The sequence below is a fragment of the Protomyctophum parallelum genome (assembly GCF_964188405.1).
Source record: "Protomyctophum parallelum genome assembly, chromosome: 8".
In the NCBI taxonomy this organism is placed as follows: Eukaryota; Metazoa; Chordata; class Actinopteri; order Myctophiformes; family Myctophidae; genus Protomyctophum; species Protomyctophum parallelum.
The window spans coordinates 46736663-46748078 of record NC_139703.1 but is presented as its reverse complement, the minus strand read 5'-3'; the positions used below and the strand labels follow the sequence as shown (position 1 = coordinate 46748078).

The window sequence follows — 11416 nt, the reverse complement described above, 5'->3', positions numbered from 1 at the left end:
GCAGGGAGTGTAAGAAGGCGTGATAGCGTGATCCTCCGAACACGTTACACCCTCCTGGTGAAACTCCCCACTGTCAGGTGAGAAAAAGCGGCTCCATATGTATCAGATCATGTGGGTTTCTACATCCTCCCTAGACCAATAAATAGGGCTTGGCATTGACAGGGACCATACACTTGGGTTGTAATTGCAATTACGAAATTGGGGGGAAAAACCCAGCTATCAAAATGTCCTAGACTAGAGCCATGTACATAAAATATCTCTATATAGAAAAGCTGTCATATAATGGCATATTTTACAAAGCAGAAGTTCTAAGGTGAACATTCATTACATTTGTTTTGCAGCACTTTGCCTCCACCTTGTGGCAAGAAATCCAGCTACAATTTCTTGGACACAAAGATGGGGGGGATGGGACTTTCAATCATTAAAAATAAAAACAGATTTATTAGCAATCACAGGGAATAATGCATAACATTTACAAGAGCATTTGCTTGAATAAAAACTACTATATTTACAAATTCTGCAATTGAATGTGAAAAGGTTTAGCACATGCACATAAAAATTGCAAATGCGCTACATTATTAAGTAACAAAGCTTTACCTAATTACCAATACAGTCTCGCAATTTCACAGCACCACACTGCCGCTTAAAAAAAACATGAGATTCACAATGATTGAGATGCATGGACAAAGCAAAGGGCAGATCAATATAACGGTATGTACATGATGTGTACTATTGTCAGGTCAGCGAAGCCTGATAAATCTTTTTGCACAAAGTGAATAACATTTGTCAAGCATACCTTTGTCCTTGAATTGGTAAGGATATGCACAAGATATCATGATTCAGGTAAGACCTTAAAGTGACTATGAAGGGATTGCATTACTAAAGTGTCCAACGCTTTTAACTGACTGTCAAGACTGTCAATGTGGATGGAAGTGGACTCTCTGACTTGACCTCAGCCATGAGTCATGACTAACACAGGCTTTCTGATATCCATCCACAAGAAGATTAAGATTGTGGATTTTATATTTGGACAGTTCAATGAATGACAGTGAATTCTGTAATAACCTGAGAACTACAAGCTATAGCTTTGTGGTAGCTAACATTGTAGAAATAATAATGTTATACTATTGCTTCTTTTAACTAATAAGGTTGTATCTCAATTCCCCAAGCCTTTAACAGAAGTGGTTATTTTTTTGAATGAAAATCCTAAATAAAATGGGATTGTCAAGACATGTATAGTATGATAAATAATCAAGGAAGTGGAGAACAACTAATTAACATGAATACTTAATAGGTGTTAGGTGTTCAACAATAGGTGTGTGTGTTTTGTGTTTAGTGTTTTCACATCATGGAACACTCGTTTAGCAGAAGGCACTTAAAACTCTGCTGAACTATCTTAGGGTTTAAGCTTAGAAACAACAATCATTTCCATTTCTCTTAATCTGTAAACTTTTCGATTTAAGTCACTTTATAAAATGGACATTTCCATATGGCAGCAAAGAAAATGCAGGCTACATTGAATTGAAGGAATTCACGCAAGCAACCATCATCCTTTGGCAAAATAATTGTTAAGAAACTACAATCACATGAGGTCACATAAATAGTAAATGCTGACAGAATATCGTGACGGGTAGTGGAATTAAGTCACAAGAGTTCCGCTGCAAACCGTGTCCAGAGGGGAACCACAGAATGCAAGATTAATAGGATTCCTGTGTGTTTGAAGAAATGAAAACCCATTGATGGACACAGACGAAGCACATCTTCTTAAAGACAGGCAAGAAGGCGTGATGTGTATGGAAAGATCCACTTTTCTACACAGTACTGAGACGACATTTAAGACTCCAGATAGCTTGGAAGTTGGTACAGCGACTATATATCTATAGTGTGCGCAGTAGTGCAGGTGATGCCACGTGGGGTGGTAGACATGAAGTATTTTACAGACGCAGTGGAAGGGATGACCATAAAGGAACCCATCCTTGTTGGAGGCTGAGGCCAGAGCCGCGGGACCCGGGATATTTCCGTTTCAGCTTCTCCGCGACTTTGAATGCTGGATGAGCCACTGCAGTGTGATATCTTTAACAACATACAAATATTCTATGATCTCTGAAGGACCAGATACGGATATTCATGGACATGAATTGTTGCGATGGCAGGCATGTAACGATTCACTCAACTCACGATACGATTCGTATCACGATATGAGGTTCACGATACGATTTTTCACGATATTAAAAAATATATATATTTTAAGGAAAAATTACAGTTTTTTTAATTTTATATAATTTATCTTCCCCCCTGAGATTTTTTATTTAACTACATTGCAAAAGAAGTAGCATTACTTTTAACAGTGCAGAAACATAATTTCCTTCCTTGATGAGCATCAACGACCATCATCACCTGGGCACAGTTACAGACACACACTGCTCCCCTCTACAGTGCTCTACTACCGAAAGTGACTATGATTTCTCTCCAAAAGCACTTGAATATGATGGAATATGACTAAAGCTCACATTTCACATCACACACTAACCCCCTTAAAAAAAGGAAAAAATATATTTCAATGAATCGATTCATATCGTCGGGATTAATATCGATATATATCGATATACGATATATCGTTACATGCCAAAGTACATCTCAAACAACGAAATGTCATTTTATATCTAATTATTTCCTCTGCTTACCCATGTTGTCTTTCTCTTTGCAGGAGACAGAGTAACAGCAGATCTCTCTATCCTGAATGGCAGACAGGTTCCTATAGAAGAGATGAAGTTGAAAGGACAACTATAATCTCTCATTAGAGATTAAACATTTTATTTAGGCTAGCTATGATTTTCCAGTACAAGCTCTTGTGGAAGTCATATCCTCCTTAAAATAGAATGATAAGATAGGATTCACATCACATGTACAGTATAAGAAAAGTTCCCTTTTAAATGGGAGTTGACTCATTATTAGTATGTGCATTGTGCAAATACCTGAAACCCCCCCTCCATCATCTAATTTTATATATATATATATATATATACTGTGTGTGTGTATATATATATATATATATATATATATATATATATATATACACACCAATGCAACATAATTAGATTGTACTGTAGGAGGGAGATGACATGACATTTCAGGACTGCCTTCTGCATGCTTTCATTTGACTTCACTTTGCAAACCTGTAGCACTTTGAGATGTTGGATACTTTTCACGAAAAGTGCACTACAAATCAAATGTATATAATACAAATATTATATATGAAATTAAAATGCTGTTTGAGATTTGGGCAATGAGTCATAACAGTCATGTGTGATGAAGAAGCTGAGAAGCTTACATTTTTTCAATAAGCTGCTTCTCATCAAACGCATTTGGAAGATCTCTTTTGTTGCCCAGCACTAGGACCTGATAAAAGACAAATAGAAGGTAAGAGGGAGAGCAATAGAGAGAATACAGGACATCAGGATTCATGACTATCCGTTTAAGTCTAAAAATAAAATGTCAGTATAATCACAAATTATAATCACTGAGGCCATCTTTTCATCAAACTTGTGGCTTCCTCATTACAGAATTTTTCCCGCTAAGGACAAAACAAAAAGCTTGTGTTGCTCAGCCAGGCACGGGAGAACAGACAGAATGCTATCGAGCCAGCATGTCATGTCAATTAGCTCATTTAGCAGTGAAATAATGCCAATAAGCCTGAATCCCTACGAGCTTGTAGTTTCTATGATAACTAATTGAGGTTAAGAAGAGCTTGCGAGTATAGAAAAAGGCCCTCAAAAGAAAGGAGAAGTCAAGAGACTTGCATTTCAACATACACATTTACTTACAGGTATCCCTTGTAGTTGTGGTTTATCTAAAAGGTTGTGGAGTTCATTTCTGGAAGCTTCTATCTTGTCTCGGTCTGCTGCATCCACCATGTAACTGTAAGGAAACAAACACCACTTTAGTATCCATGGATGATGTACAGTACACCCAGCTCATTAAAATGTGTATACTGGATATTTAGGCCCAAAGTAAGTGAGGACATTCAACTGAATTGCATGTTACTTCCTGAAAAACTACAGTATCATTACTCAGACTGAAGTTATAATTAATTGAACATACAGTGTTTGTTCTAAGTTTTGTTTGTATGTAAAAGGAGAATAGGATACATGATTCCACTCTTTTTCTGCGTGTGCATTCCATTTTGCCGCGTGATTCAAAATCAGGTCCAGTAAAGACCTGCCCCCGCCTGCCTCGGATTGGCCTACCGACACTGCCCGTGTTTGCTCCGTGGTTACCAGACCTTCCTCCGAGTTGGACAGTCTGGTGACACTCCGTGGTGGGAAATAAATATTGCTTGGTGTATGCCTGTATGGTATTGCCTTGGGGGTGTAATAATTTACTATTCTGTATTCTGTATTCATATCAGGTTGAAATTTGAACAGGGCTGAGTCGGCTCTAGCAAACGTCACAACGTTGAACACAGCAACTCGCACTCAGTGGTGTCTCTCGTGGCTCAAGTTCGCTAGAGATGGCGTCCTCTGTCGTGGTCTAAAATTTTACTTTATAGGCAAAATATAAAATAAAACTAGTCCACGGTTGTTGGAAAATCACACCTGTGTGAAGTGAGCGGTGCTACTGTACCGTGTGGTCATGCAACATCCAGACCAACAGATGGACCATTTGAAGATCCAGATTGACTCCCTAATTCAAATACTAAAATCAATATGAAGTGACTGTGTAGGGTTTTAAAGGACAACTTCATCACTTTTCAACCTACCATCATGTAATTGGTCTTCACTAATGATTAAATCATAGATTTAAAAAAATCTTCCACAACCTTTTGTTTTTGAAAGGAAATGATGCATCACTTTCCATAACATTTCCATGCATGAAGCTTTTTGAAATGTCATGCCTTTTGCTATGGCTAGGTCTGCACTGGCCAGTGGCCATGGGAATCCTTAAAGGTTTACCAAGAAGTATCCTTCTTCCGCCAAAAAATAGCCGTTCTGGCTGAACCGTGCAGTCGGTTTTCGCGAAACTTTCCAATATGGTAGAGGGCTATACCAAATGGTGAGGACACAAAGCCCACAACGATTGGCCAAATGGTGGCGCTCTAAAACATAGCATGGCATAGCTCATGAACCATTTGACCGTCATGACCCAATGTTCCGGCGCGTCCCGATAGTCCCAAACAAACGGCAGTGTTATGTGACTAATCGTCAGATGTAGAGCCACCACCACCGGAGTCCTTTCTGTAGTTTCTGGATGAAGCTTGTGGCCACCAGGGGGGATTGAAGCCACTTCTTCTCACCGCCCGGGAGGCTTATGCATAATCTTGCAGGGAATAATAAAGACGGACGGAGACCCATTTTGTAGAGAACGGCCATCTGGGTTTTGTATTCTCCGCGTTGCTGCAGCACGTCCGCTGTAAAATCCTTGTAGAATCTTATTTTGTGGCCGTTGTATTCCAAGGAACCACGCTTACGTGCCTCTCGCATTACTAGTTCCTTGAGTTGGAAATGATGAAAGCAAACGAGGACGGTGCGAGGCCTATCCTTGGGGCCGGGTTTAGCAGCACTGGTGCGATGTGCCCTGCAAAGCTCAGGGGGCTTTGGCAACACATCCACTCCCAGAACATCCATAAACATTTGAGAGAAAAAGGTTGTTGGACGTGTCCCCTCCTCCAACGATTCCGGGAGTCCCACCACGCGGACATTGGACCTCCTGCTGTGTCCCTCTAAACTGGACAGCTTTGTCTTCATCCATTGGTTGTCCTGTAGTAGCTTAGCATTAGCCGATTCTAGCTGCTCAAAACGTTGTGCAATCGTCTCGGCGTTGGTTTCGAGATTCCTTATGCTCTCACCTTGGTTGACCACAGTGGCTTTCATACTGTCTATTTTCTTCTCCAGGGTGGTAAACGCTGACTTAATGTCCCCCGCGAGTTCTTCTCTGTGTTGATCTAGCAATGCAGCTATTTGGGCCATAGTCACAGGACCCGGAACCGGCGAAGTATGTCGTAAGTCATGGCGGCTTCTCACTCACGTTGGGGTGTTTGCTTCTCTTTTTCCCCGTGCCCGACATGTCGGCTATGTTAGAGGCTTCGATTTACTCACGAAAAAATAACTTTTGATGAACGATATATAGGGCTAAAGTAGGATAATAAACTGTGTTTGATAGGAGCGGTGAAACGTGCGTCTACTCCGACATCCTGCGCATGCGCTCTCCCAGCCTATGAGTCTTCAAGAACCCTGCCCCCCACAATTTAGACCGACCCCGTCATAATTACAGTATTATTTTTCTCTTCTTGCTTGGTCCCGCCTTATCGCTGCTTGCAGCTATATTTTTCTTTTATTTCTTTTTTATGACCTCAATTACACCCAAACAACCTGAACTTTGAACATTCTGTGGCTATTCTGTTCCGAAGCCTTTTGAGCTGCAATGAAAACAGGCAAATAGGCCTCAACAGTGACATCTGCTGGCAAATTCTTATGTCATATATGGGATTTGTAGACTCTTTCCTCACAGTCCACACAGGCAACTTAGAGCACTTCTTTGAGCCAGAAAACCCCAGACCACAGAATATCTACTGAATGTAGAAAAGTTCAGGTTTTTTTGGGTGCAATTGAGCTCAGAAAACCTTTTTTTTTTATTTGTATGTATGCATATCTTTGTAAAGGCAATCTGTGTTATTTTTGTAATCAACACAATTACTTACACGATGGCATTGACTCCTCGACAGTAGCGCTCCCACATACTTCTAAAACGAGGCTGTCCACCTATGTCCCATATCTGAAGTGGAAGAGCACCAAAAAGGCACAGTCACATACTGCGTAATACGAGCAACAGAACATAATAGCAATAGCAATAACAAAACATGTATCATTATTAGCTCAAGAGTGCGGAAAGCAAATATCTATTCTGGCCTAACTCCATACAGTAAGTGATATTATAATTGCATAAAGCATGCAAGCTAAAAGCTAGTAAACCTACAGTAGCATACCTTTATTGTGACATTGCCTTTAGTAACCTTCCGCATGTTGAATCCGACCGTGGGGATCATGTCTTCACTGAACTGGCCAGACTGGAAGGAACAAAAACAATAAAGAAGGCATTGTCATGTAATCCACAACTGTAAGATCATGTGATAATGCTGCTCCAAAACAAACACATACAACAGAGTGTTCCAATACATGTACTGTAGCTTTAACCTTTAAAAGTGAATGTATGCATGTGCGTATGTAGAGCGATGTGTTGTGTATAATGTGCAATCATATTGTTTATTGTGCTATATTGTTAGCACGATGTGTGAGCATATTGCCCTTGTATTGTGAAAATGTACATGATGCCAATGTCTCAGTAATTTCCTGTACTTTATACTGAATAAAGATCTACTTATCTAGCCCTAAACGAGTTTGACGTCCCTGGTCTAATTCAATGTGAATGTGGATCATAGGCCAATAACAAGCAGTTATAAAGAGTTGAATCCGACTGAATTAGAATGATTAAATTACAACAAAGTGTTTTTGGTGCTCCATTGTACATAGTTGTCCTATACACTGTATGAATCATAGCCTGATTTCTTGCCTCATCTAGTCTTCTTTGCCAATAGTAAATGTACTACTATCCTAGCTAGAATACACAGCATTATAATCTGAAGAAGCACTATTGTTTAGTATTGCCTAGTTTTAGTACCCTATATAGGTTAACATTGGGAAAATTCCAAATATTCACAGACGTACATTGCCTTGTTTGTATTACATAGTATGGCCTGGGACAACGCTAATAGCCTCCCAATGATTTGTTGAAGGGGAAGTGGAAGTCAACTTTGTCCAAACTGCATTACAAATCACCTGACATGAACACTGCTAAGTGGAAAAGAATGGTGCATTCTCGTGGTGATTTCAAGCATGGAAGAACCATAGCCGCAAGCAACTCTTAGATTCTATTTTTAATATCTGGAATCTAGAGTTGCAACACCAACTGACACTGATACAGAAAAGTCCTATTTGATTGTATTAAACAACATTAAACTCAGACCTCATCAACATTGCATCTGTATGTACAGAAAGCTTAATAGAAATCCACCGTAAACATGTTGTGCGATCATTCCTGACAATATATTCCATACATGTTATTTTTGTGTTGCAGTTTGGAAGTGCTCGTTTTAATGCAATGTCCTGCTGCCTTCTGCATGTGCAATTTCTAAACAAGTGGTACAAGGACCATTGAGTGATTTCCCATGAGTACCAAACTCCAACACAGAAAAGAACGATCACCTGCATGTAATTTATTGACAGAAAGAAGCTCATAGTCATAACATGTCTATATTGCTTTTTTTTCTATTAAACAAAAACGAGAATAATTCAAGCTTTCCTAGTTTCCTTACAGTTGCAATTTTGGTTTAATACATAGGACTGTTCTGTTTGGATGTATGTGATGTCAAGGTTTGGTATTGCAACTCTAGATTAAATTAAAATAGAATCTAAGAATTGCTTGCAGCTATGGGAGACCAATTGTATTCTAACTGGCAAAGTTCAAAATAAAATACAATCCCCCAGTGCAAGGCTATGGTCTTGGCACTGTTAGGATTCAAAACAGTTTTGTTTATTAATAATAATAATAATATTAATAATCCAAACTTGTAAGCAAAGTTTAAGGCTCAAGTGGTACTGGGGAGTTTCTACTACTGCACCACCTGCCCCTGTAGAATGTGAATGTGATGGCACCCAGTTAAAGCTGACTGCAACATTGATGACGTAGCCAAGAGGCTTGTTTACTAAATTGTATTGTCAGTGCTGTCTGTGTCAACTTGTGTCACTGATGTTGAAACACTATAGCAGACCGTAGCCCTCCAAGCAGAACCCAAATGCTACTGAAGTTTCTGACATTTGTTCGACCCAGTGCATTGGGTCCTGTTCCTCGTCGTCCATGCCACCTGATTAAAACATTTACTGGTCATGTTTACATGTTAAAACGCCTCCCCGCGGCATGTGACGCCATTATTTTCCTTGAGTTATTCTGAATTCGGTAACTTTAAGTAGCTATACATCCCGGTGCGAATATCTCCTGTGGCGCGGAAGCCGTTAAGTATTTTTAATATATGTTTGCCCGATTTGGAAGCTTGGATTCTTCTTGTTTATTGACACCTCATTGTACCGCCTATCTGGCTAGCTAGTGGCGCTATAGCTATGACACAGCAGATCAGAGGCAGGGACGTAGCCTCACAAGCCAACCGCACACCGGGAGGCGGTACAATAAACGGTAAACAAACAAGAAGAAATAAAGCGACCAAATCGGTCAAACAAAGATTAAAAATACTTAACGGCTTCCGCGCCACAGGAGATATTCGCACCGGGATGTATAGCTACTTAAAGTTACCGAATAAAGAATAACTCAAGGAAAATAATGGCGTCACATGCCGCGGGGAGGCGTTTTAGAGAGAATCTCCACATCCGCATTTAGGAATTTCCATACGAAAATACACTAGCGAGCAGGGACCCAACGTAAAACTAAACAAAATATCAAAAAAGTTTTACGTAGGGTCCCGAAAGGGGCTAAGCAGACCGGTGACTTGTTTTGTTTGATTTCGTTTACGTCTTTATTTGTCAAGTACACAAATATAATTACGCATGCTTATTTAACATGGCTAAATACACAGTGACATTACCGTTAAGTTCAAGGCTATGGGAATCATTATCATAACTCGCTATCAAAGCTCTAAGACAGTAGTGTAGGTCAGGCCCACACGGACTGGGCTTCTTTTCTACTCACTGCTATCACATTGACGAATGTTGTTTTCCCGGAGTACTGAAGTCCTACTAACGTAAGCTCCATCTCCTCTTTCCAAAAGAGAGACCTGAACCAGTCCAAAAGCCGGTTCATAAGGGCCAGCATCTTGGATGACAGTAGTCGTAAGTCACTGTAAAGTCAGTTAAGGTGCCGCCGTCTACTCTTGTGCCGTGGTCTACTCTACACACTACAGGAAGTAGCTACGTTTGTCATGTCATGTGATCTTATGGCGATATTGTATGTAACGTGATGAATTATGCAACGCGAGAGGCCGCTGTTTCGCAATTTCGATACCGGAGACTGAGGAGAGCACTAAACTGAAAAGGATTTATGTTAGCTGCACTGCAGGTCTCTCGCTGATGTTTGTTTGACACATAAATATAAGAATTTAATGGCTTTCCGGTGTCCTGAAGGGATAGGTTGATGTTTGAGGTTTTGTCAGAGTCAAGTAGGGAATCCTGCTTCCATCCAATCCAATTGAAAATGGTGGACCCTGTTGTAAGTGTAATGTTTAATCATGGTGTCGTCCACAGTAACAGTTTTCTACATACTGTGCAGTGAAATACAAATTTAAATCAATCGATCAATCCCGAATTATTTTCAATTTTTGTATTTGTAAAACAGCGACCTCTTAAGTCACATAATGCAGTAGGCCACTGGTATAAATATAACACTCACAACACATGAGCCAGACAACTATTCCACAACATTGGACTGTGAGAATCCAGGAGTTTTATTTTATTTTAAATGTGGTTTTATACTTTTATCACTTATCAGGCTTGCTACTCGCATTGGAAAATGATGGGTATGCCTACAATTTAAAATGCAAAAAGTACAGGTCTACACAGAAATGTATTTGATGACCGAAGCAATTAACGTACGTATGACCAATATCTTTAATCATATAGATCAAGGGTGCCCACACTTTTTTGACTTGAGAGCTACTTTTAAAATGACCAGCTCAACTCAAGATCTACCCACTGAAAAAAATACATAGTTTAAATAATGTACCTGAGGGGGCTTTGGAATAGCAGCCCTGGCTATAATTGTCAGAGGCAACAGTCTGAACAATCAACCCATGCTCACTGTTTCCACAACCAATCAATGCATCATTATTTTTATAAATACAACACAAGGTCTGCTAAAAGGATGAATCCAAGTAAGCCTTTCGGGCTTGTTTCCATTTGGGTCATCATGTACTCAATTAATCGAAATTAATGTCGCTTATTCGTAAACAAAAATATGAATATGCCTATGAAAACAACAAAAGTTGAACACTTAACAGTTGAACTTAACTAACAGTCTCTAAATGATGTTGACAGATTGCTTGGGCATCATGAAAGAGGTGGTGTAGTACTGCAGTTTAGTCGGCTTTATATCTCAGCAATGCAAAACTTTCATACATATAGCTAACATAAGTATACTAGAATATTGTAACATGAACACAGCTGTTTGTGTAAAACATCTTTTGTATTCATAAAATAATTATTATTATGATATGAGTATTACTAATGACAATTGATTCGTTCAGCAGACAAATCCCCAAACTACAAATCATAATGCACTAATATTTTGAATTTGCTCTCCCTGTGATGTCACCATGGTACATCAAATTTGTGTTAAACTAAAATCATGTAATGGATTG

The 11416-nt window shown here is 39.5% G+C and overlaps 1 protein-coding gene across 1 annotated transcript; it reads right to left on the bottom strand.

Annotated features, from left to right (window-relative positions):
• Positions 1 to 421: 421 nt before the first annotated feature.
• Positions 422 to 11319, bottom strand: arl8bb (ADP-ribosylation factor-like 8Bb). The gene is made up of 7 exons (XM_083770789.1): positions 9754 to 11319; positions 6983 to 7063; positions 6698 to 6771; positions 3825 to 3918; positions 3332 to 3399; positions 2685 to 2755; positions 422 to 2073 (listed from the first exon to the last, which is right to left on the bottom strand). Exons 1-7 carry the CDS (start codon positions 9874 to 9876, stop codon positions 2024 to 2026), a joined length of 561 nt encoding a protein of 186 aa, XP_083626915.1. The 5' UTR covers positions 9877 to 11319; the 3' UTR covers positions 422 to 2023.
• Between the last annotated feature and the right edge of the window lie 97 nt (positions 11320 to 11416).